At 49.9% G+C, this 22,696-nt stretch overlaps 2 protein-coding genes and 1 long non-coding RNA gene across 3 annotated transcripts in view; 2 read left to right on the top strand and 1 right to left on the bottom strand.

The window, feature by feature from the left end:
- Trim17 (tripartite motif containing 17) overlaps positions 1-2,624 on the top strand; it is a 7,763-nt gene extending 5,139 nt beyond the window's left edge. Inside the window, exons 5-7 of the mRNA XM_028776608.1 lie at positions 1,311-1,333; positions 1,428-1,531; positions 1,904-2,624. Of these exons, the coding sequence (XP_028632441.1) occupies positions 1,311-1,333; positions 1,428-1,531; positions 1,904-2,454 (678 nt within the window). The 3' untranslated portion in view covers positions 2,455-2,624. The remainder of the gene's footprint in view (positions 1-1,310; positions 1,334-1,427; positions 1,532-1,903) is intronic.
- Positions 2,625-3,509: 885 nt separating this feature from the next.
- LOC114628636 lies at positions 3,510-8,449 on the bottom strand. The gene is made up of 2 exons (XR_003712503.1): positions 8,156-8,449; positions 3,510-4,256 (listed from the first exon to the last, which is right to left on the bottom strand). It is a non-coding gene; the product is annotated as an uncharacterized LOC114628636 (long non-coding RNA).
- A 918-nt stretch (positions 8,450-9,367) lies between these two features.
- On the top strand, positions 9,368-22,628 carry Trim11 (tripartite motif containing 11). The gene is made up of 6 exons (XM_028776534.1): positions 9,368-9,772; positions 12,612-12,707; positions 13,348-13,578; positions 19,767-19,789; positions 19,871-19,971; positions 21,247-22,628. Exons 1-6 carry the CDS (start codon positions 9,368-9,370, stop codon positions 21,792-21,794), a joined length of 1,404 nt encoding a protein of 467 aa, XP_028632367.1. The 3' UTR covers positions 21,795-22,628.
- Positions 22,629-22,696: the final 68 nt, after the last annotated feature.

Here is a 22,696-nt window from a genome sequence, read left to right as displayed (position 1 = left end):
GAGAGAGAGAGAGAGAGAGAGAGAGAGAGAGAGAGAGAGAGAGAGAGCGCAAATACATTCTTAAAAAGTGGTTTTAGCCCAGAGTCCTGGAGGCCCAAGAGCATGCTACTGCCAACTTTTCCCCTTCTGCTGAAGGCCTCCTATGGCAAACAGACAACACCTGCCAGAGTGAAGGAGGACAGGCTGACGTCAACACCCTTTCTCATCTCCCTTCACCATGGTGGACCTCTCATCATCTCTTAAGGGCCCACATTCTGACTGTTCAATACTGTGTTGCTGGGAACCTAACACAGCTAGACAAGGCAGGTGGACCCCTGTCATTTTCTAGGCCAGGATGTTAACGGTGCTTGAGAAGTCTGTACATTCTGGGCTTCTAGAAAACCTCCAGGGACCCTAGGCTGTCACCCCCCCAGCCCCTCTCACTCCTCAAACCATGTCCACCGTACTCCAGGTCCTCTTTTCTTTCCCCCTTGTTCTGTGCACCCTAACTCGACCTACAGCTGCCAGAGTTTCAAAGGAGGAAACTCTGATCTCCCCTTATCCACAGCCTAACTCCTCGGATAGCTTCATTTATACCCAACCTGAAAATATCAAAGGGGAAAATACACAAGTAAACAATCCTTAAGTTTTAAACTGCATGCTATTCCGAGGAATATGCTAAAATCCACCTCGGGTGGGAATCGCCCCTTTGTCCAATGTATCTAATGCTATGTGTTATCCCCAGTAACTGTCTTGGCTATTAAAGCTACTGTGAGGTGATCTGCACAGGTGCACAAGTAACACTCACAGGAGCGGTGAAGCTGGTGATGCATATTGCCTCAGAGAAGCCTGAGCAGCCAGCCTCCTTTGAGTGTCACCATAGTCAACCGCTAGGGATGGCTGTTCTATTATGTTAGCATCCTCTGAGCCAGACTCATAAACAGCATCACGCACACGCATGGTATGTGAAGGACTTCTGATTCAGGGTTTACTTGCTTCAAGGGAGGAGGCATCGGATATAGAACAGGGAGGTGTGGCTCAATGGTAGAGTGCTTGCTTAGCAGGGGCCCTGCCGTCTGTCTCTACTACTGTAAGTGCTGACCAGTTTCCCAGGACTTAGCCTCTTCTCCAGGGACCAGACCTCAGGCTTGTGACCATGGACTGAGTAAATGCTTAGGGTCTGCCAAGTGGGAGGGAAGATTCCAGGGAGAGCATGAAGTTATCTGGGAAGGGACTGTCCAGCTGAGCTGTCCCAAAGTAGCGGGCAGCAGACGTAGCTTTGACACCAACAGGCAGCACCAGCTCTGAACTCTCCTCCCTGTTGCTTGCAGGATGTGAAGGACACCTTGACCAGGTACTGTCTCACCCTCAGTAGAGGTGGTGGTGGAGGTGGGTGAAGGCGGAGCACATGGGGAGTCAGAGGGGACACGAGTCTGTGTTCCCTGGAGGAAGGAGAACCTCAGCGTGCAGTACCCAGAGGTGGTCCTCCCTGTGGCTATCAAGACCGTGTGCAGAGTTCCAGGACAGATAGAGGTGCTCAAAAGTTTCCAAGGTAAGTGGAGACCCAGGGCTCCAACGACCCCAGTTCCCTGGGTACTGCTCTGCCTTACCTGGATGCCACACAGGACCAGAGCTACCAACTAGAAATTAGTGTCTTAAACTATACTTACCATCTTTTCAAGTCTGACTGCTGAATTAAGTTTGCCCCATTTAGCCCTGGTGACTCACCATCATCAATACCCACAGGGATCTGTAGTGTAGAACCCTTAGCTAACCCCAACCAGCTGAGACTGGTGGGAAGGAGGCTTTTGGGTATGGAAAAGAGCCATTTGGCCACTGTGTCCTAGCTCACCCATCGTGAGGGTTCTGGCCCATCCACCTTGAATGACCCCTACTTTTGTCTGTCCACTTGGACCCTTTGCAGAGGATGTGATGCCGGACCCCAGCTCAGCATATCCCTATCTCCTCTTGTACGAGAGTCGCCAGAGGCGGTACTTGAGCTCACCACCAGAGGGCAGCACCCCCTACAGCAAGGACCGGTTCCTGGCCTACCCCTGCGCTGTGGGGCAGAAGAGCTTTTCCTCTGGAAGGCACTATTGGGAAGTGGGCATGAATCTCACCGGGGATGCACTCTGGTCCTTGGGGGTGTGCAGGGACAATGTGAGCCGGAAGGACAGGGTGCTTAAGTCCCCAGAAAATGGCTTCTGGGTAGTGCAGCTGTCCAAGGGGAAGAAACATCTGTCCTTGTTACCCAATTCCATTCCAGTCACTCTCACGGAGCCTCCCAGCCACATGGGTATCTTCCTGGACTTTCAGGCCGGGGAGGTGTCCTTCTACAGTGTGAACGATGGGTCTCACTTACACAGCTTCTCCCAGGCTGCCTTCCCTGGGCCGCTGCTGCCATTCTTCTGCTTGGGGGCTCCAAAGTCGGGCCAAATGGTCATCTCCACAGTGACCATGTGGGTGAAGGGATAGAGGCTTGGGGCTGGGCACAGACACTGGGTGTGCCATGGTTCCCCAGAAGGCAGGGTGCTTCACCACCGTGGCCATCTACCCCATCTCTGGGGTGCTAAGAGTTAATACTTGTGCTGGCAGGGCAACTAACCGAAATACAATCAAGATTAAAATGCTCAAGTGAGAACGACTACAGATAAGATGCTAAATGGGGGAACTTTGGAAAGAGTCCTGACTATCTCAGAGTGGACTCATTTCTAAATATATACCTGCTCACCAGGCAAGTTGGTCTTCTGTTTTGCTAGCTTTCTCCCTCCCCCAAGCTTGTTAATATCTTGCTTCCTAGTGCCCTTCTCTGGCCACAGATCCTTGACACAGAAAGTGGGGCCTCTTAAGAAAATTGTGGGCTCCTCTCCCCTTCCTCCACATATCCTTCCCTAACACCCTCCCCCAAGGACCCCTCACTTCCCACTCCCGTTATAAGTCACTAGCACCCCAGGACTCAGGTGAGGCGGTGTACTGGTATAGTGCACCTTTCCACTGTAACCCTCCTGGGTCCATGGTGTGACATGTATCTTGTTTCCCATTGAGGTCACTCAGATCTACCACAGACATGAGGGTGGTACTGGAGGTTCTGAGCAACAACAGCCCAGGGGGGGCTGTGGGCTACAAACACAGGGTAAAAGTGCAAAGGGAAACCACCAACTCCCTTGGCTACCACTCTCGGGGGGTTTCCACATCCTTGAGGTAGACCAGCAGTACTCTGCATCCCTTTCTGAGCCCTGGAGTTACCCATGTGTGCATGCTCATGTCTTCTCTCATGGCCCCTGCTCCCAGGATAACTCTGAGACTCAAATATATTTACAAATACCTAGGCCACAAACAGTGGCTGTTCCCTAACTAGCTCATAAGCTACTCGTCCCACTATCTAAGTTCTGACACAGGGCTGATGACCTACCTGGTCCTCAGGTTTTGCTACTGCATACATACATCAGCGTTAAGGGGTCAATCTTCCACCTGTCTCTATCCCAGCATCCCCCTCCTCTTGCTCTGTCAGATGTCCCGTCAAATCTGGCTCATCTCACTGGCCAATCAGCCTTTTATTGACAGGTGAATGCTTTTACACAGTGAACAAGAGATTCTCTCTACATTTCCCATATAATAACATAATTTCATAATATACAATAACATATTGTTATACAATAACAATTATGAAAACTACCAGGTAAGATTCACATCCATAATGTCCAGTCCATATGTTTTGGAAACCTTGGAGAAAGTACTCCGTTATCCACCCTATGTTGGTGAGTTCAGAGTTCTGTACCTAAATCAATTTCTATTATAACTTGCATTACTAACTTAAAATCCTAAACAATTCAGGCTTAATTGTGAGACTATAACTATCTAGTCTTCAACCCCGGGGACCTGAGAAGGGATAAATACCACCTGAATGTGTAGCAAGTGCAGGCAAGCAGCTTCCAAAACGATAGACATGTCAGGCTGGCTGTCACAGTCCCCCCAAGTTCCTGTATGACGTGGAGCATCGATCTTTAGCTCTCTGGTCCGGTATATCTGACAGACTTCTCTGTGAAGCAGGAATTATGAAGGACTTGCCTATCTTGTTCTTGCAAGGCTTGGCAGCCGAGTTCCCTGTGTCCCAGTTTGTCCATTTTGGACAGCATTCTGTCAGCAGTTGAAGCACAGACAGTTTCTTGCCCAGTGGTAGCTTGCCACATTTGAAGCAAACTCCATAGGGAGAGTCTTTGATGCTCACCTTTCTTTGAAGTACAAAAATGGGTTCTGTCAGGAGCAGACCTATCTCACTGTCAAAAAAAAAAAAACCTTTTAATAATAAAATATCTTTAAATGTCATATTCTGTAGATCTCTGGTGTTCCTGAAAACCATCTGCAACTGAATTGTCTGTTTCTAGCTATTCACTATCTGATGAACCTTGAAAACGTCTACTGGAGACTAAATAAAACTTATTTTGAAAATAACTAAGCTAGTACCTTTAAGACCATACATTTGATTGACTATTAACTTATATTAATTATTCTAAGCAGTTGGTAATAGCAGCTTTTAAAAGATCAGGAGCTTAATATTATATTAATCACCTAGGTACAATACTGCAAATAAGAGTTGAAAACATAGTGTGTTAGCAAATATAACTTCAATTTTGCATCAAAGTACAAAGATATATACCAATGTAACAAAATATAATCTCGATTTTGTATCAATATACAAAGATCTATACTAATGTAACATTTTTGGCTTGTTAATGCTCTTTGATCTAAAAATTGATCTAATAATCTATCCTTTTTTCCTATTACCCCTATATCCCTCTTTCCCCTTAACACAAGATAGCAGAGAAAGGATGGGGAAAGAAAGGGAGAAATTCCTGAGTCTGACCATTACTGTTTCCTCCCTGATCCAAGACAACTTGTAACCACCCCTCCTTAAGTGACAAACATCCATAACCCATTCAACTACCAAAACTATCACCCACCCCACCTTTTGGGAATGGGGTGTCGCTCTCTTAAAATTGTCGTCTGCTGATTGGGGGCATAGCTTCCTTTTAGGGGCCCAAGAAAACTGGGAAAATGGTCAAATCCTAAGAAAGCTAGCTGTAGCAGTTGCTGTCCTGTCTCTATGGGCTGAAAAAGTTCAGGGCTTTAACTGAAGTCCTGACTACAACAGTCTGTGATGCTGACCAACCGGGGCCAAGTAGCTTTCTTTGAAGCTATCCTGGATGCAGAATTTCAAGGAAACATCATTGAGTACATTTGAGGTAGGATCATGCAAGATGCTGGAATAAATGCTGTAGGGGTCCTTGATTTGCTGAAGAATAATACTCCAGACTCAAATTGTAAGCAAAAGCAAAGAGTGTTTTATTCTGCAGAAGTCCAGCATGCTGGGGTCTACCGTTTACCAAGAGATGCTCAAGTGAGCTCACAGGACCAATTTAAAGCACATTAGGGGGAATTCCAGAGAGGGGTAGGTGACCTTATCTTAACTGGTTGGCTCTATATCTAGGGATATTCCAGAACCACTGCTGGGGGTGGGGGTGAGTTGCTGACTGTTGCTGGGGAAGCCTGGAAACTGTTACTGACCATTGCCCTTGCCTCAGGCCAGGTGGTAGGGCAGCTACTGACGGTTCGGCAGTTTCTGATTGGCTGCCCAAGGCCTGGAGTTTTTCTAGTAACTGATTTGCCTGGACTTGCCCAGTTCTTGGAAACAGAGTTTGAAGCTGTCACTCTGTCTCAGTCCTCTCACTACACCTCAGCATCTCGGCATCCTCAAGGTGAATCTTGTCAGGGCTGCTTTTCTGGTGGGTTTTCTCTGTGAACATATAAACTTTCAAAGGTATTATACATTTCCGCATTAACGTAAGTATGAGGTGTGCAGTGTACATAGACCAGTGAGAGATGAGTCTCTGCTCTTTGAGTAGATGAAAGACATCTGTCTTTGTAAGTTGGTTTGGATTGTCTGACCAAACCGGAACATAAACATTCATCCGCACCATATGGAGGGACGGAATGACGAGTCCTGAGTGTTCCCCCACAAGTCTGTCTCTTGTTGATCTAGTCATTAGTCCTGTCAGCCTTTGCCACATTTTTTTTTTTGTGTGTATTTCAGATGGCAACCTGCAGGCGCGGGGTCGAGGGGCCAAGAGAGAGAGAAGGGGGCAAGCAGCCCCTTTTATAGTGGGCAGGGCTACCTGCCTGTTGCCAGGTAGCTGTGGGAAGGAACGTACCTGGCTGTTCCCAGGTGACTGTGGAGGTGGAGTTTAGACAGATTACTAACAGCTGGGCCTTCTTTTTAGCTTATCTCTAGAAAAACATTGTTTTTAGGAACGCTTTGCCTATAATCCCTTTTGACCTTATTTACCATAATTGAAATATCTGACATTTTGATTTTTTTTAAAACCTTTAAAGATTTTTTTTCTATTAAAGTGACATCTGTTTTTGTGTCCATTAATCCTTTGATCTCAAGTCTACCCAGCTGTAATCTAACTTTGGTCTCTTACCATTTGCAGTAGTTTGTCACGACATCTGACTCTTGGTATCTTTAGAATCTCATGTTTTATCTGTAAGAGCAACTCTCTATTAAATGCTTTACTTATATTTTGAGCAGTTATTTGTCCTATCAGGCTTAGATCTTTCTAGGTGTTTTTAGAATGCTCCTTCCTTGGTGGACAGGAAGCAAATGGCTCATGTCGGGTTTTGTTGAGCCCGGAGCAAAGCCTCTTGGATGAGTGGCATTCCTGAGCCTTATATCCATTCCTTCACATCTTCTACATTTCACAGGAAACTTCTTCCCTGAATTATTATTATAGAATTTATCCTGAGGAACTGTTTGTCTCCAGTCCCTTAGGGAATGGCATGCTGATTCCCAGCCACAGCCTCGCGCCTTGTGTGCTGTTGTCCCACCATAACAGAATTGTGAGTATTAAACTCTATATCCCCACGAGTGTTCATCCATTTATAAAGAGGTACAGATATGGCCCTTAAATGTCTAGTAGCCTTTTGGCATTCAGCATTAGCATTTTTAAAAGCTAAAGGTTCAATTAAAATTTCTCTAGCAGTTGGATCTGATATTGCTCTATTTAGAGCTATAGTTATTCCTTGTAAAAAGCCAGTGAAAGATTCATTTGAACCCTGGGTTATCTTTGTAAACGATTGAGCTCCACCCTGATTAGGCAATTGTAAGGCAATATTGTTCCAGGATAGCATCATCAAGGGTAATCTGTACTCTCAATTCAGAATAGACCTTCACTTAGTAACTGATCCCTGACAATATCAATGCCTCCAGTCCTATTTCATTGCCCCATGACTGAAGTCTCATCTTTCCACCATGTCAGCCGTTGTAATTGAGGTCCAGGCTCTAGGATGGCTGGCATCAAAGCTCTCCAATTGTTTGGAATTATATGATTTTGTGTGGCCCAGTTATTACATATGGTGAATGTAAGCCATAGCTCATTACTGCTTCCTTAAACTTTCTAAAATCCCGTGCCTCTATAAGTTGCCACTCAAATTCTGGATAACAATGTGGCTCTCTTTCATCTCCTCCCAGTTCCTTTATCATGTCTGGGGAAACCATTTTAGGTTTTTTAACAGTTATAGATTGCCCTTTTCAGTCTGTTACAAGCCAGTGCTATATGTTCTGGCCCTCTTTCCTCTATCCCAGTATCTTTCTTGATTCTAATTATAATTTTCTAATTTCTAAGGCCCATCACCATTTTTTTATATTTTTCTTCTTATAGCTCTACTATCTTAGTATTTTCTTCATTTTTATCTTTCCAGTTTCTCTCCTATGGCCTGTCTCCATTTTCATCTCTTCTTGTATCTCTACTACTTTGGAGTTTTCCTCATTTTTATAATTTTTTCTAATTTTTCTTTTAAGATCTGTAATCTACCATTCCATCTTCCAGTCCTCTCCTTATCTGCGTCTGCTTTCATTTGATCTCTCTTAAAAAGGACATATAAAATTGTAATCATTACTGAAAAAATAATTTCTATGCTGGTATGTATAACAAAATTATAGGGAATCCAGATGCCCTGTGCCACTGAGTTTCTTTCCATTTTTAACATAGAAAATATGTTTTCCTTTAATTTCTCTCTCCTTAAAGACTTTGATTTACCAATTTTAAACGATATTTAGCTACCATGTTTTATATTTAGTCTCTTTCCCCTTTTATTGTTTTCCAACTGAATACCTTACCAGTTCGTAAGTTTGGGGCTTTTTAGTCCCACGGCAGCTGCGGGAAAATGTTCCTTTTGCCCTTTAGTGCGTCTGCAGGTTCCACAGACCAGGAAGTATCTATGGCGGCTAACTTCATCCCATCAGCTCAGTTCAGGAGGCTGCCCCATTGGTTCCACCTTCTGCAGGCCCTGGCCAGCCCTTCCCGACGTGCTGCCCGTTGAAGGGCTTTAGGTCTTTACCTGCAGTCACCGGCTGGAAGCCAGCCCTACTTGTCCCAGCTCTGGGTCGCAAACTGCGCTTAGTTCGTGCAGTTCTGAGAAGCTGCTCACCTGCAGGACACACCAGAGGCTCGTGGCATGCCGCTGCCTGACTCTCAGCAGCCGCGGGAGTGCAAGACCGCCCGGGCCGCTGCAGATGCAGGCTGGGGTGCGTTCCGGCTCGCTACCCACAGTTGCTCCGACTGCTGCTCAGGTGCTCGGCCTGCCGCTGCGGAAAATCTTAAAGTAGCCGTGCCTGGCTTTCTAGTCCAGCTGCCGCTGTCCAGAACTTTTCTAAGTCGCTGGCCCCAGCAAGGTCGGATGCACTCGCGGCAGAAGTGGCCGCAATCGGCCATCACCATAAGCTTTGGCTGTTCCCTGATTAGTGCATAATCAGCCCGTTATTCTAAGTTCTGCTGCTTGTAGCTGGTTACCTGGTCCTCAGTTTTTGCTATCTCCCTCATCGTTCTGGGGCCAAACTTCCGCCTGTGTGGATTCCAGCATCCACCCTCTCTTTTCCAGATATCCCACCTTCTAATTTCCTGCCTAAGCTCATTGGCCATTTTAATGACTGGCAAATGTTTTTACACAGTGCACAAGAAATTATCAACAGAACCCACGGCCAAAGTTTATAGCACCCTGGTCTGGGGGAGCCGGGACACCACCCCCGGAAACCTGTCACCACGAAAATGCGATCTGTTGCACTATAATTCGATCCCACCCCCGAGCCGTGTGATAAACAGTGGCCAATCCAAGACAAAAGCGGGTTCTAAATACTAAAAATCAGTTTCCTGCTTCCGCCGCGGTTTCTCTTCCGCCGGAAGGCTGCGAGCCTAGTGCTGGATGTACCCACTGCCCAGACGCTGAGAGTTCTCCTACCTGCTCACGGCCCTCGCCCCCTGCGCTCTCACGGCGGAGTAGCTTGATCCCCCTGCACCACGAAGAGCCTGATCCAGGCGCAGCCGCCAGCACCATGGCCGCCCCAGACTTGTCCACCAACCTCCAGGAGGAGGCCACCTGCGCCATCTGCCTTGATTACTTCACCGACCCGGTGATGACCGACTGCGGCCACAACTTCTGCCGCGAGTGCATCCAACGTTGCTGGGGCCAGCCCGAGGGCCCGTACGCGTGCCCCGAGTGCCGCGAGCTGTCGGCGCAGAGGAACCTACGACCCAACCGCCCGCTCGCCAAAATGGCAGAAATGGCACGGCGCCTGCACCCGCCTTCGCCGGTCCCGCAGGGCGTATGCGCGGCGCACCGCGAGCCGCTGACCACCTTCTGCGGCGACGACCTCAGCCTGCTGTGCCCCACCTGCGAGCGCTCGGAGCACTGGGCTCACCGGGTGCGACCGCTGCAGGAGGCAGCCGACGACCTCAAGGTGCGTTCTATCAGGTGCAGCGGGTCCATGCCCGGTGCGAAGGGGTGTCCCGCTACTGCCCTGAGTTGAGGGAGTGTGAGTTACAGTTAGCTTGATCCTGTGAGGAGGTCGGGGTGTAGCTTGTCTTATTCCAGGATGAGATGCACGTGCATTCTGGGAAAAACCGGGTGTTGGTAGTCAGTTCTGACTCAGCTGGGAGAACTTGTGAAGGGCCCACTGTCACATCAACAGTTTGGCCTATGTCAGAATTGTTACTCGGCCAGTGTATTACCATCACAGCATGAACTCGGGTAACCAGGATAAACCAGGCACCAAGTCTTCTTTGCTTTGGATTTTAGCACAGAGGTTTGGAGTTTATAAACACAGATCGTCCCTGTAACTTTTCATTTTGTTTAGTCCATACCCGGTTTACCAATTGGTGTAGCGGCTTTTTACTTTTCTGCCGCCAGAAGCCCCTTGATAGTGCTGAAAGGGACCCACATCTCTCTACAAGTGACATGATAAACTCTGAAGGGACAGCACTAAAGCTGCTTTATTGCCAAAGAAGAAAACCTTTGTCCTCTGCCCTGTTAGGTTCGCTGACTGAACTTAACAAACTGACAAGACAGATCAGCAGGAAAAGTCACCGCTTGAGTAACACTTGAAATTAGTCTTGCATAGGGCTTCACACAAGCAAAGAGCAAGAAAAATAGAGAAGCAGTTACCCTAGCTAGGCCTTTTATCCCAAAAGGTGTAGAGTTACCAAAAAGAGACCTTGTGCACCTGACTAGGAAATAGGCTGATGGCAGAGAGGGTGTCTCCCTCCTGCAGAATTGATGCTCTGTCTTCTGCATGCTTAGGTATCTGAGACTGTTCAGTAGCCTCTCCTCCACATCCTCACAGCACAAGAGCAGGTTTGGGTGTGGGGACACAGGCTGCTTTCTGGTGACACCAGGAAATCAGCAGATAGCTTTTACCTGTGACCAGTGGGTCTACAGTGAGCTGTTCCTCCACTCACAAGAGCTTGGGATGGGGGGGGGGTTCTTTATGCCATGCTGGCCTACATGGTTCTGGTGACAAGTTCACTCTTTGGCTCTGGCTCTGGGGCCATGAGTGAGTAGTATCCAGAGGGGAACCTCCAGTTCTCCAGTAGAACCAAAGAGATGGGAGGAGAGTTCACATAGGCAGGAACTGGGAGGTGAGGGGCGAGCCTGGGCCTATCCCAGTGCCTCCTGGACTTCACTGCACTCTTACCACACCCAGGGTAGGAAGTTTGCTTCATTACCTAACCACTGGTAGGGTTGCACGCAACCAGAGCTTGAGGCCTTTGCTGAAGTGTACGCATGCTGCTGCTGCTTCCAGACTTCAGCATTGAAAATAGGGCCTGGCAAGATGGCCTGGGCAGTTAAAAGAGCTTACTGCTCTTCCGGATTGTCACTGAGCGGCTCCCAGCTGCCTGTAACTCCAGCTCTGAGGGGATCTGATCTGTCTGGCCTTTTTACAGGCATGGCCACTAACTTGCCAACACACATGATCAGAATACTAAAAATACTGTTTTTAAATGAGAAAATGGCTGGGAGTGGTTACATATATCTGTCATCCCAGCTACTACAGAGGCTGAGGCAAGAAAATTAAAGTTCAGGGCCTACTATAAATTAAAAGCCATTGTAAGACCCTATTGCAAACTAAAAAAAGAGGGCTAGATGTAGCTCAGTGGTAAGGCACTTCTCAGCATGCACGAGGTCCAGGGTTCCAGGAGAAAACGCTGGAAAGACTCGGGCAGAGCGTGGACCGATGGTGGGGGCAGAGTGATGGGATGGGCCTGAATTTTCTAGAATAAGGCAGCCTCAAGGATAGGCCTGTGGCTTCCACCACAGCCCCGATGATGGCTAAACCCCACTGGCAGCTAGGTTTCACCCCTTCTTCCTGAGCTGACTTGAGGATCTTGCCAGCACCTTGTCCAGGCCTGGAGTTGATGAGGATTGGATTCTGTAAACAGACCCCAGAGGAGACAAGCGTGTATAGGGATGCTTACTAGTCTGTGATCCACGAACCTGCAAGAGAGCAGAAAAGGAAACTGGACCAGGTCTGACCTAGGAAAATATAGCCAGACCATGAGGGACTCTAAGGGAAGGCACTGTGGGAAGCCATATCTAGTTTGAACTCCCATGGTACATTCCCCACTCTGTCTCACAGACAGCTATGGCACATGGCCCTGGGTGCTGTCCACATGGCTAATAAGGGCTGTTTGCTGACTCTCGGGTGGGCCCCCTGCTTGATGTGTTCTCATGTTTCCAGAAGAAGGAGCAGGAACTCTCTAATCCCATCCAGAGAGCCTATGTCCCAGTCACCTTCCAAAAGTCCAGCCCACCAGCTGGTGGTGGGATTTTGGGGGAGACACTCAAGCCTTAGCCTCTGACATGCTGTGAGCCCTTGTGACCACAGATGGAAAGAGGAGGAGGGAACAGTGTCTTGAAGGGAGAAAAGCTGGGTCTTCAGTGCCAGCTTGGTAGGTGTGTCCTATTGAAAGAGCTTGGACACGCCCACTGAGCACAGAACAAGCTGTCTACAGAGGTGAACAGGACTGGCTCGGGCCGTAGGGCTGAGAACTAAAAATAAGGAGAAACCTCAACTGTGATATCCAGTGAATTTGGGAAAGAGGAGGGGCGCTAGAGGGGATACTTGCCTTTGGAGGACATTGTATCTACCAATCTCTGGACAGATTTCATTTGGTCCAATGGGGAAGAGGTTGGGGTAGGAGGTCAGGAGGGGAAAGACAGACTTCTGTGTCTGGGCCCCACCTTTAGGGCCTGATGCCTCTTGGGATTCTCATGGCACCACCTGGTCTCCATCCCACCAGGGGAGGCTGGAGAAGTCACTGGAGCACCTGAGGAAACAAATGGAGGATGCGATGCTGTTCCAAGCCCAGGCTGAGGAAACCTGTGCCTTGTGGCAGGCAGGTGCTGGGCCTGGGGTGAAAGAGGGAGCGTGGAGTCAGTAGCCGGTGGCCAGACTAACTTCACTGAGACACACCAGCCGGAGTGTATGCGTGTGCGTGAAATATAGGATACCTAAGTTGGATTCTGTCCTGCATTAACCTGTCCTGGGTTACAGAGGGAGCAGGCACGAGGATTCCCAAGGGTAGATTTGGATGGATGTCAGATACAGGGAGGTCTCCAGTAGTAGATCTAGGAGTCAGGGAGGTATTTGGCATTGGGGTAGATTTAGTGTGTCTAGCTGTGGGGTGGCGTCTTTGTCTGGCTGACACCTGGGGCTGGGCTTGTAGCCTGTGTGACAGATGCTGAGTGTGACTGGTCCCAGGACTGGATCTTGGGTCTTGGTAGCCAAGGGTGGTAGATTGGAGGTCTGAGGGCTGAAGGGCTAGTGGGTTTGGGTTGTAAATGGCCCCAAGCGGTATCTGGGCAGCTCCAGGTGACAGATTAGATGTGCTGTCAGATTTTGGGGTCTAGGTAGCTTCTGGTGGTGTATTCTGTGATCAGCCTAGACTGGTGGATTTGGGGTGTGAGCATTCCAAATGGTCAGTCCCTGGTCTAGCATCAGGTTTCTCCCTCAGCTGTCCCTCTTGTGCCCTGCAGAAGATGGTGGAGAGCCAGCGGCAGAACGTGCTGGGCGAGTTTGAGAGGCTGCGCCGCCTGTTGGCAGAGGAAGAGCAGCAGCTGCTGCAGAAGCTGGAGGAAGAGGAGCTGGAGGTTCTGCCGCGCCTGCGAGAAGGTGCTGCGAGGCTTGGCCAGCAAAGCACGCAGCTGGCAGCCCTCATCTCAGAGCTGGAGAGCCGCTGCCAGCTGCCAGCGCTGGGTTTATTGCAGGTGAGTGGGCGGGATGGAGTGTCCTTGAGGTCCCCAAGAGGAACATCGAGTGTGCACCCCCTGCCCCCAACCCCACTGCTTCCTCTCAGGCACACCGGCTCTGTATCTGCCTGCTGTTGGGCTGCCACAGGACTCAGTACATGCCAAAATCCCAGCCACTTGCATGTCTCCTACCTCCTCCACTGACCATGACCATGCTGCCACCTAATGAGTCACACCATGCTCTGTGAGAGGGGTCAGGGGTGGGGGACAGACAGAAAGACAGACAGAGAAGGTGTTGGGAAAGGATTCAGAATGAGAAAGCATTTGTTCATAACAGACTCAAGTCTGCAGAGAGCATGTCCTCCCTATCTCTCTTGTAAACTCCACAGCAGCTAAGATAGGCACCCCAAAAATGTGTTCTTTGTTGTCCATGGAGATGGGTGCTGGCCTCAAGGCTCCCAGCGGGGATGCCCCAGGTCCTTGAGTAAAGGGAGCCGTGTTGTGTCAGCTATGCACATCCTCCACTTGCCTTCCATCACGACTAGCTGACCCGGGATTCTGAATGCTCTGAACACGCTGTTAAGCAGCTGCTGTACAGTTAGGGGATCATGAGAAGGGTAAGTGTCACGTGTTCAGCCCAGATGTGATTTGCAGGTGCAAAGCGAGGGCATTCACTGAGGTGGACCACATAAGTCCCCACAGTCAGCTTCTCATTTTCTCAAACTGACCACCGTTGCTGTCCTCAGTGGACACAGCCCCATGGATGTGATTCAGCCTGTGTGCTTTAGGGGGAGGGGTAGTGTACTCATCCTGGTCCCTGGATCCCTGAGAGCTCTCAGTAGGACTTCTGGCCCAGCCCTTTCAGCTTGTGATCTGCACTCCATGCTCTGCGCTTACCCCTGGATGTACTGTCTCCATCCTTTCGTGTTCTAACAGTGTGAGACAGGGGGCTTGAAGTCAAACAACAGCCTCTGAGAGGAGCTCTCAGAGCCCTCAGGACAAATCACCTCAGGAAAGTGTTCCTCATGATCCTCATGGTAGGAGTAAATTTTGATGTGCGTCTGGAGGGAGACCTTCAAACTGTAGCTGGTCCCTTAGCCCTCAGCACCTCTCCCCACCTTCTCTCTTTTCCCCCTTAGAATTATTCCTAAGATGTGAGCTCCAGCCCTGCTCTTCCCTAGACCTTGACTTCTCTTCATGTCCCCCAAACCAGAATATTTGGGTCCCCCTACATTCTGTCTCAGGGTCATCTAGATGACCTTGAAACATGACTCTTAGTTCTAGGGCCTCAGTCTCCCTGTTTGTCCAGTGTGCATTGATGAGATTCAGGGGTGACTGCTGAGCGGTCACATAGAGGCTGTGGGTTCCACTGGTCCGTCCCTTCCTTAGGGGCTTGGCTATACTCTGTCCTCCCCCACTCCCCAGTGCCGTCAACCTGGTATATAGATCCGGGGGTCTGAGACTGACCCTCGACCCTCCATGCAGGACAGAGGCAGTATGTTCCCTCTGGGACCCAGATGCTAGGTACACAGCAGGGACTGCCTCACTAGGAAGAGACACCTAGGGACTTCAGCCTTTACCAGACTGTCATGGTTAGAGCCTGACAGACAGAAATAGCTCTGTGATCTCCTGGAGGGAGGACTAGGGGGGCAGAGATGAATGAAGACAGGCCTGTGTCAGTAAAGCAGAGTCTCTGACAGCCAGGAAGCAAGAGAAGCCCTGGGGTTGGAGTGCTGAGAGTGTTCTGTGTGTTTAGCTAACAGCTAATGAGCATGGGTGTTTTCTTTCTGGGGTACAGTATGATGTTTCTCGGTGTGTACGGCCTCTGCACTGATTAAATGAAGGTCACTGATGTGCCTCTCATCTGGTCTTTTTGTCTTTTTTTTTTTGAGTGCTGACCCCATTTAAATCTCAGTTGTAGGAGAAGGTCTCACGAGGCCTTGAAGATGCACATACATTGCTGTATGTTGCTAGGGAGAGGACCACTTTGGGTTTTTGAGTGATGTACCCCTGATCAGGTGCTCGTACTCTTGTACACAACTAGGGAGACTTACTGGTACAGACAGTAAATATGAAAAACCAAACTCGTCTTGTGGTGCATCAGACATGATAGGGTATAGAGTATTAGCCACAGTCAGCCTCCTGGGCTACAGGAAAACAAAATGCTGGAAAGTCTTAGGAAGAGGGGGTGACTTGGAAAAGAGGGTACAGGGGTCTGTTTGAGCACCAGATTTGGATTCATCACTGTGCGTGTGGTTTCAGCCATCCACTCATTTCACACCACCTGACTGCCAGGCTGCCTGGCTGCCACCTGTGTCTGTCCCCAATCCTTGTCCCGTTTGTGTCTCACCACTGCTCCTCACCTGCTTTTCTTCCCCTGGTCCCCACCTTACCAGGCTTTGCTGGGAGAGTCTTTGCCACATGCTGGGTGGGTTATGCCCATGTCTTGAGGTTAGGAGAGCAGCCCTTGCTTCATTCTGTCCCTGTGAGCTGCTGTTCATTGTCTATGGTGAGAGAGGGAACCTGAGGCGGGTCTACACTCTTATTTGCAGGGTCCTTCTGCCAGATCTCTAAGGCCTGGTGTGGTCCTATGGCCTTCTGGGCAAGTGTCACTCAAAGATGAGGGCTGGGGGACTTGGAACCTATCTGTGGATACCGGTAGCCCCTCTAGGCTGATGTGTTCTATAGCATAGGGTAATTTTCTGTCCTCAACAGATGTGTCTGAGGAGGCCCCTTCCCTACCTTGGAGCTCAAGGCTCTCCTGTCACCCCAGCAAGGAAGCCCTTGTGCCGTCCTTGCCTCAGGCCTTGTGAGGCAGTACCCCCAACATACCTGCTTCCAAACGGGTAAGGGACAGATTTGTGCTCCTTTGCCCACACTAGGCTCATTGTGTTCCAGGCCCTTGCACAGGTACCCTTGCACACATACCCTCGCACACGTACCTTCTCACACATACCCTTGCACACATACCCTTTCATGTTTTCCAGGAAATTCATCTTTGGCTTCAGAGCTCTCCCTTTTAGCAGCTTCCCCCATGACAGGGACGTGTTATTCATCATGTCTGGGGCAAAAAGGCCAAGGCTCGTGAGAGCTGGCTAGCTGCATGTGTCACCCAGCTCCACTGATACATAAAGTACCATAGGCTGAGCGCCTTACACACAGAACTTTATTTCCTTATGACTCTAGGGGCCAGAAGTAGAGGACCAGGGTGTCAGTGGGGTTAGTGTGTTAACTTATCTTGTTTCTGTGAAACACACAATGCTAGGGGCCGGAAGTCCAAACAGCATGCTGGCAGCTTGAGGGGTGGCACCTTGGGTGTGTCATGTAGTGATGACTTCATGCTGTAAGGAACTGAACGAGGAGATTGCTTGGTGAGACAGGAGGAGAAGAAAAGACCAATGTGCTCTTAACTCTCAAAAGAGCTAACCAGGGTCCTAACAGAGTGAACTGTATTATATTAATTCCTTCCAAGGGTAGGTCCCCCACACTTCCTTTTAGATTGCACCTCTAAAGGCTACACCACCTCTTAACATCTTCACAGGGACCAAGCGTCTATGCCATATCTAGGAGGACAGTCACCACAAACAAGTCATAGAGGTTAGTGTCTCTCAAGCCTCTCCTGGTTCAGGGACCTCCATCTTCTCCCATGTTCTCACCTGTCACTCCTCTGCGTGTCTGTCCTTTTGCAAGTCACCAATCACAGTTTTGTCATAGAGACAGCTCTAGAGAGACAGAGACTCAGGAGCTTTTATTTCCCTTCCTGTTTGGCAGGGGTGAGCAGTAACAGCAGGCAGTAGGAGGCAGCAGCGCGTGGCGCTCTGGTGTCCCTGTGGATAGGCCTTGGACCTACAAGTAGTGGAAACTCCTCTGCCGCCCTTGTTGCAGGCAGTGCCTCTGGGAAGGCCTGGGTATCAGGATTTCTTGACCCTCAACACCAGTCAGTGATGAGCTCTTGGCCCAATGTCTCTCAGACCCTTGACTGTCAAGACTTGACATCTCCCTGGATCTCTTGCTGGTGGCCAGGACCTGAGGTTTCTGGTATCTTGAACCCATTTGGTTTTTAGCTGAGTCTCATTGCCCCCTCTCTCTGTCTCTCTGCGTATTGCCACTCTTCTTCCTTCTCAGCCAGCTGACCAGGCAACATCTGTCTCTGTAGCTTCTTTTTAGATATCACCAGCTCAGCTGGTGTCACTAAATGAGGTGAAAAGAGACCACTAGAAGGGAGTCTTTTGTTGACTTGTTGGAATCCTGGAGAAAGAGACATGAGGGTGCCTCTGAACCCACCACATTACGGGGGTGGGAGTGTGGGCTAGGGGGAACAGAACAGCATATTTCTGAAGTAGAGACAGGATTTTGTATCAGTAACATCAGTCGCAGCCACCCACTAGGCCACCAGGGGGCGTGCTACCCCAGGTTCCTGAAGGCAGAGTCTTAGAGGCTTCTCCTACAGGAGCAGTGAGGCTCTGTTGAGTTTTTGCATAGCTGTGGACTGTGGAGTGCTGAGATGACAATTTGGGTAGTTAGGGCAGCAAGGGGGAGTCCAACAGTTGCCAGTGAAGAATAAATGGCCCATCCTTCAGCATCTTTGCGAGTCTTTGCGAAAATGAATGTTAGACGTGCTTAACAATAAGATTTGAAGTGATTAACAGTAATTGTGATTTTTTTTTAAAAGAGATTCTTATTGGTTCTCTGAGTTTCATACACCCATGCAGCAGATCTTGAGCATGTCCACTCCAGCTCCCCTCCCCCTCTCCAGCACCCCCCAGCACATGCTTTTGCCACCTTCTTGTCTTCTCTCCCTCATTGTCTTTATTTAAATGACCCACTGAGTCCAGTTTGTGTTGCCCATATATGCTGGACAACCTACCAGCAGCCTAGTGCGGCCCTCCCCGACTCGTGCCGGACTTACTGACTGGCTTGGTCTTGTGCAGGTAGCCACGGCTGCTGGGAGTTCCTAAGTGCCATGTCCAGCAGACAGCGTTTCACAGCCCTCCTCTCCATCCTCAGCTCCAACACTTTCCCCTCCCTACTCGCCTGTGGTGGGGAGCCTGGTGGGGAATGTGCATGCAGACACAGATGACTCTCTTAGGGTTGAACATTCAGTGCTCGCTTATTCTTGACACTTTAACTAGTTTTGAGGCTCTGCATTGACTGCTGTGCCCTGGAGAGAGAAGCTTCTCTAGCCAAGGTGAGAGCAGCAGTTATCTGTGGATATAAACATAAATATTTGAAGGTAGTTCAACAAAACAACAGTAGTAGGTTCCCCTCTAGGGCCTATGGCCTCCCCAGCCTTACCAGGCATGAATTCCTTCTTTCTGTGGAGCAGGCCTCGCACCCAGTGAAAGCAGTTGGTTACCCCATAGCCTCCGTGCCACCGTTGTAGCAGCGGGCACATCGTGCCTTGGCATTGCACCAAGGTCAACCTCTGAGTGAGGCCGTTGATGATTTTGGTACTAGAGAAGCTAGCCATCAGGGAAGGAATTTCCAGGTCAGTTCAACTTGGTTTTTCTGTGACCTTCAACCAATGTGTGTTGAGTCTCCAGGTAGGGGCTTACCTTCTAATTATAATAGTTAACCAAGAGCAATGGCAAGCTGGTGTTTGGGGGGATCTCTATACAGGGATGTATATAATACTAATTTTTGACAGACTGGCTCTGTCTTGAAATACAGTTCCATTCCAAGGTTTGAGGGAGGGACAGAGCACAGTCACTGACTGTGAAGCACTGTTGTGGACTAGATAAATAGACAAAGAAGGAAGAATGCCACGGAACGGGGCCAGGCTGGGGCACCTGTGGGACATTAGAGGGGGCACTGGGGGGAGGGGCAAGAGGACACAGTTGGGGGTAACAGCCTGGACTCCTAGTGAAGATCCTGACCTTACACAGCGTATTCCATCTACAGGCAAGTACGCATGCCTGTCCTATCCTAAGAGTGACAGGGAGTCTACTTGGGATTCTGGAGACAAAGTAGACAGTGACCCGTTGTTTGCTATAAGTGAGAGGAAGAGGCAGAACTTGATCTAGACCTGGTCTCCCCCTTCAGGAGATATCGACACAGGACTCTAGACCCCTGCAGCATTCCTGTATCTGGGCCGTTATCACACCCACTTGTGTGTGTCTCTGTCACATGGATCTAGAGTAATCTGGGGAGAACCAGGACCAGGTAACAAGCCTTAGTACTGAGTGTACACTTTCTTCCCCCTACAGGACATTAAGGACGCCCTGTGCAGGTATGAGCCTGGGCATCTGGGCATGATGTGTGTGGGGCCCAGCTGCTGGCCCCGAGCATGAAGCTGAGCTGTCCCTTGTAGGGTGCAGGATGTGAAGCTGCAGCCTCCAGCAGTGGTGCCCATGGAGCTGAGGACCGTGTGCCGGGTCCCAGGGCTGGTGGAGACCCTGCGGAGGTTCCGAGGTGGGTGTACAGTCCTGGGAGCGGAGCTGTGAGGAGCCCCAGGACTAAAAAATGGACTCAGTAGCTTAGAACAGCAGTTCTAGAAACTCGCCTCTGCTTTAGAGTCGATAGCATGTATGAGCAATTCTCCATCAGGCCCAATCCCACAGACTGACCTACTTCAGATGCTACTTGTAAGACCCAAGAAAGGCCCATATTTCTGTCTCCCTGCTCTTACTCCCGAGTCTTGACCACCCCATCTGATGTTAGGTTATTTGCTAAGTGGCTCACAAAATCCAGGAGTCATTTTGCTTAGTGTTAACAGTTTGCTAAAGAAGCTGCAGTTAAGGAAGAGATGGTGGGTAAGGCTGGAGGGAGGCGTGAAGCCTTCCTGCACTCGCTGCACACGCCCTCCTGCACTTGAGGACTGTCCCCTCAGCTCATTGTCCCCTTGGACCCAACGTTTGAGGAGCTTTTAGGGATGTACTGTTGTGTTGGCGTAGTATGCCAGGTCATTGGGAGCAAACTTGACCCCTGGAGCCCATGAATGAGGCTGCTATTCCTTCTGTCCCACAGCCGGCTTGTGGCCAGCACCACCCTGAAGTGATCAACAGACCCCCACCTGAGCCTTCTTAGGAACATAAGCTCATGTGTAATGTAAGGAGACGTAGGATTGGCAAAGCAGATTTTCAGGTCTTCCCTGGAGCTAGGGATGGACTCTGCTGTTAAGTCTTGGTTGTCCAGGGAACTGCTGCCCCTGCTTCTAGCCCCACATCGACTGTTATGTGGCCATGTCAGGCCCAGAGGTAGGTAGACCAGAAATCAGCTGGGACAGTGGTCTGGGAGGAAACCACAACCCTCCTCCTGAGCAGCTCTGTGCTACCCTGGGAGCGTCCAGAATGCTGTGGGGCTAGGGTACAGCTGCAACCCTAACCCACAGTCTTCCACTGGAGATGGAAAGAAAGAACAGATGTAGAAAGTGGTCAGGACATGGTGGGGGCAGAAGCTCATCCTGGACTCAGCAACCACATCCTGGGCTACATGAGACCCTCTCAAGAAGGTAAACAGAAATGCAGTCAGAATGCCCTGATGTCAGAAGCAGATGCCGGGCTACTTTCTAGAGTTAAGATAGAGCTAAGTGTTTTCTCCCAGGGAAGGGGAGGTCTCCACTGCAGATAGTAACTTAAGCCTGAGGCTCCAGCAAATAGCCACGTGGACTGCCAGGAAAGGTTTGGCTGATCGCTAGAGCAACAGGGGCTGACTCAGGAGTCTGGTTGACCTCAGGCCTTTATACAGGGGACATAACCCTGGACCCAGACACCGCCAACCCGGAGCTGGTCTTATCTGAGGACCGGAGGAGTGTGCAGCGTGGTGAACAGCGGCAGGCCCTGCCTGACAGCCCAGAGAGGTTCGACCCTGGCCCCTGTGTGCTGGGCCAGGAGCGCATTACCTCCGGCCGCCACTACTGGGAGGTAGAAGTTGGGGACCGAACCAGCTGGGCGCTTGGCGTATGTAAAGAAACCGTCAACAGGAAGGAAAAGGGGGAGCTGTCAGCTGGCAATGGGTTCTGGATTCTGGTGTTCCTGGGGAGTTTCTATAATTCCAATGAGCGGGCCTTCTCCCCACTACGGGACCCTCCCAAGCGTGTGGGGATTTTTCTGGACTATGAAGCTGGTCATCTCTCATTCTACAGTGCCACAGATGGGTCGCTGCTGTTTGTCTTCCCTGAGACCCCCTTCTCAGGTACGCTCCGGCCCCTCTTCTCACCTCTGTCTAGCAGCCCGACTCCTATGACCATCTGCAGGCTGATAGGTGTATCTGGGGACACCCTTGGTTCCCAGTGATCCAAACTTTCTAGGAGAGTCCCTTCACCTCTCCTGGTCCTTTGTCCTGGCCATGCAGAGACCCAGGAGCCAGCTGACATCCTGTGAGCATTAGGAGGAGCACACAGTGCCTTTCTGACCACACGTGGGAAACACAAGTTCTCAGTCTCAGAGACGGTGTGGATGAGAGTATCCTGGGCTGGGCTCTGCCCCCATACTGGGGATCCTCCCTGCCCCTGATGCCACTTAGTGCCGAAAGCTCTCACCAAAGCACTAAGTCCCATGTGTCACCAGCACCTCAGACTCTGGCTTCCTGTCATGTCATAGACTTTTCCAGAAGTAATCAAGGCTTGTCCACACTGCTGTGCAGCAATCTGGCCTGCCTGCTAAGCACGCCACACAGTTCCTGAAGTGATACTCGGTAAGGTTAGGTAGAGAGCCAGCTTTAAGTTCACCAACATCTCAGGATTTGGTCTGACCTTGCTGGGTGTGGCTACAAGGAGATAAGAGGCCAGCAGCCTCACCTCAGAAATGAGACCCTCTAGTGGGGGCTGAGTTCCAAAGGAGTATTCAACATCTGTATTCAGCACTTAAGGGCCCAGAAGTAGAACTCAGAAATGACACTTGAACACACCCTTCTGTTCTAAGACTTGTTTGGTTTTGCCCTCAAAGGAGTTGGCTGGCTGGCTGGCTGGCTGTGGTACACTGCCCCTGGTTGCCTGCTTTGCAGACTGAGCTGTACAGTCCTGAATGCACAGGAGCCAGTAGTGACTGCTTTTGTATTTCACTTCCCGGAGTTTTATCTTCTATTTATTGAAATGGAAACATTTAAATAAACTCATCTGAAATAGTGTCCTCTGCTTATCCTGTGGGTAAATAACCAAGACCTTGGGTTGGTAAAAGCACACACTGTTTGCAGTTTG

The sequence above is a fragment of the Grammomys surdaster genome, unplaced genomic scaffold (assembly GCF_004785775.1).
Source record: "Grammomys surdaster isolate TR1022 unplaced genomic scaffold, NIH_TR_1.0 270, whole genome shotgun sequence".
In the NCBI taxonomy this organism is placed as follows: Eukaryota; Metazoa; Chordata; class Mammalia; order Rodentia; family Muridae; genus Grammomys; species Grammomys surdaster.
The sequence above is the reverse complement of the archived record's forward strand: the minus strand, read 5'-3'. Positions and strand labels throughout refer to the sequence as shown.

What these genes read in the sequence shown, in the direction of transcription:
- Trim11 (XM_028776534.1), top strand. Translation starts at nt 9,368, where the DNA reads ATGGCCGCCCCAGACTTGTCCACCAACCTCCAGGAGGAGGCCACCTGC. An exon ending in AGGCAGCCGACGACCTCAAG is followed by an intron (nt 9,773 to 12,611) that starts GTGCGTTCTATC and finishes CCATCCCACCAG; the next exon opens with GGGAGGCTGGAGAAGTCACT. An exon ending in CAGCGCTGGGTTTATTGCAG is followed by an intron (nt 13,579 to 19,766) that starts GTGAGTGGGCGG and finishes TTCCCCCTACAG; the next exon opens with GACATTAAGGACGCCCTGTG.